At 50.1% G+C, this 413-nt stretch overlaps 1 protein-coding gene across 1 annotated transcript in view; it reads left to right on the top strand.

The window, feature by feature from the left end:
• Positions 1–413, top strand: part of LOC119594096 (phenoloxidase-activating factor 2-like) — a gene marked incomplete in the record, with an annotated part of 12,169 nt that overhangs the window by 7,363 nt on the left and 4,393 nt on the right. Inside the window, 1 exon segment of the mRNA XM_037943151.1 lies at positions 229–398. Coding sequence (XP_037799079.1) covers positions 229–398 — 170 coding nt within the window.

The raw sequence follows: 413 nt of genomic DNA, 5'->3' as shown, positions 1-413 counted from the left end.
CATGCGGGCGCGTTTTTTTTTTATTATAGACAGATTTGGTTATTGATGTTTATTTAAAACCCCGATGTTTTTAAATTTATAAATAACCGGGTTTCCGAAAACTTGGAAGATTCCCGGGTTTTTATCCTTTTTTTTTTCCGAACTAAAAAAAATCGCAAGTAAATTTCCCCGTAGAGCCGAACATGGGATCTTAATTGGGACCTCCCCCCCACCCTCCCCCACCCCCAGGCTCGCATCCTCGGATTCCGCGAGGGGGAGAGTCAGTTCGGAGAGTTCCCGTGGGTGGCCACCGTCGTCAGGAAAGAGTCCCTGATGGGGAAAGTCCACCACCTCTTCGTAGGCGGCGCCACGCTCATCAACCCGAGGGTCGTTCTCACAGCCGCGCACAAGGTCCAAGGGTGAGTGAAGTGGAT

The sequence above is a fragment of the Penaeus monodon genome, chromosome 33, assembly GCF_015228065.2.
Source record: "Penaeus monodon isolate SGIC_2016 chromosome 33, NSTDA_Pmon_1, whole genome shotgun sequence".
Classification (NCBI taxonomy): domain Eukaryota; kingdom Metazoa; phylum Arthropoda; class Malacostraca; order Decapoda; family Penaeidae; genus Penaeus; species Penaeus monodon.
This window is presented reverse-complemented; position numbering and strand designations above follow the sequence as displayed.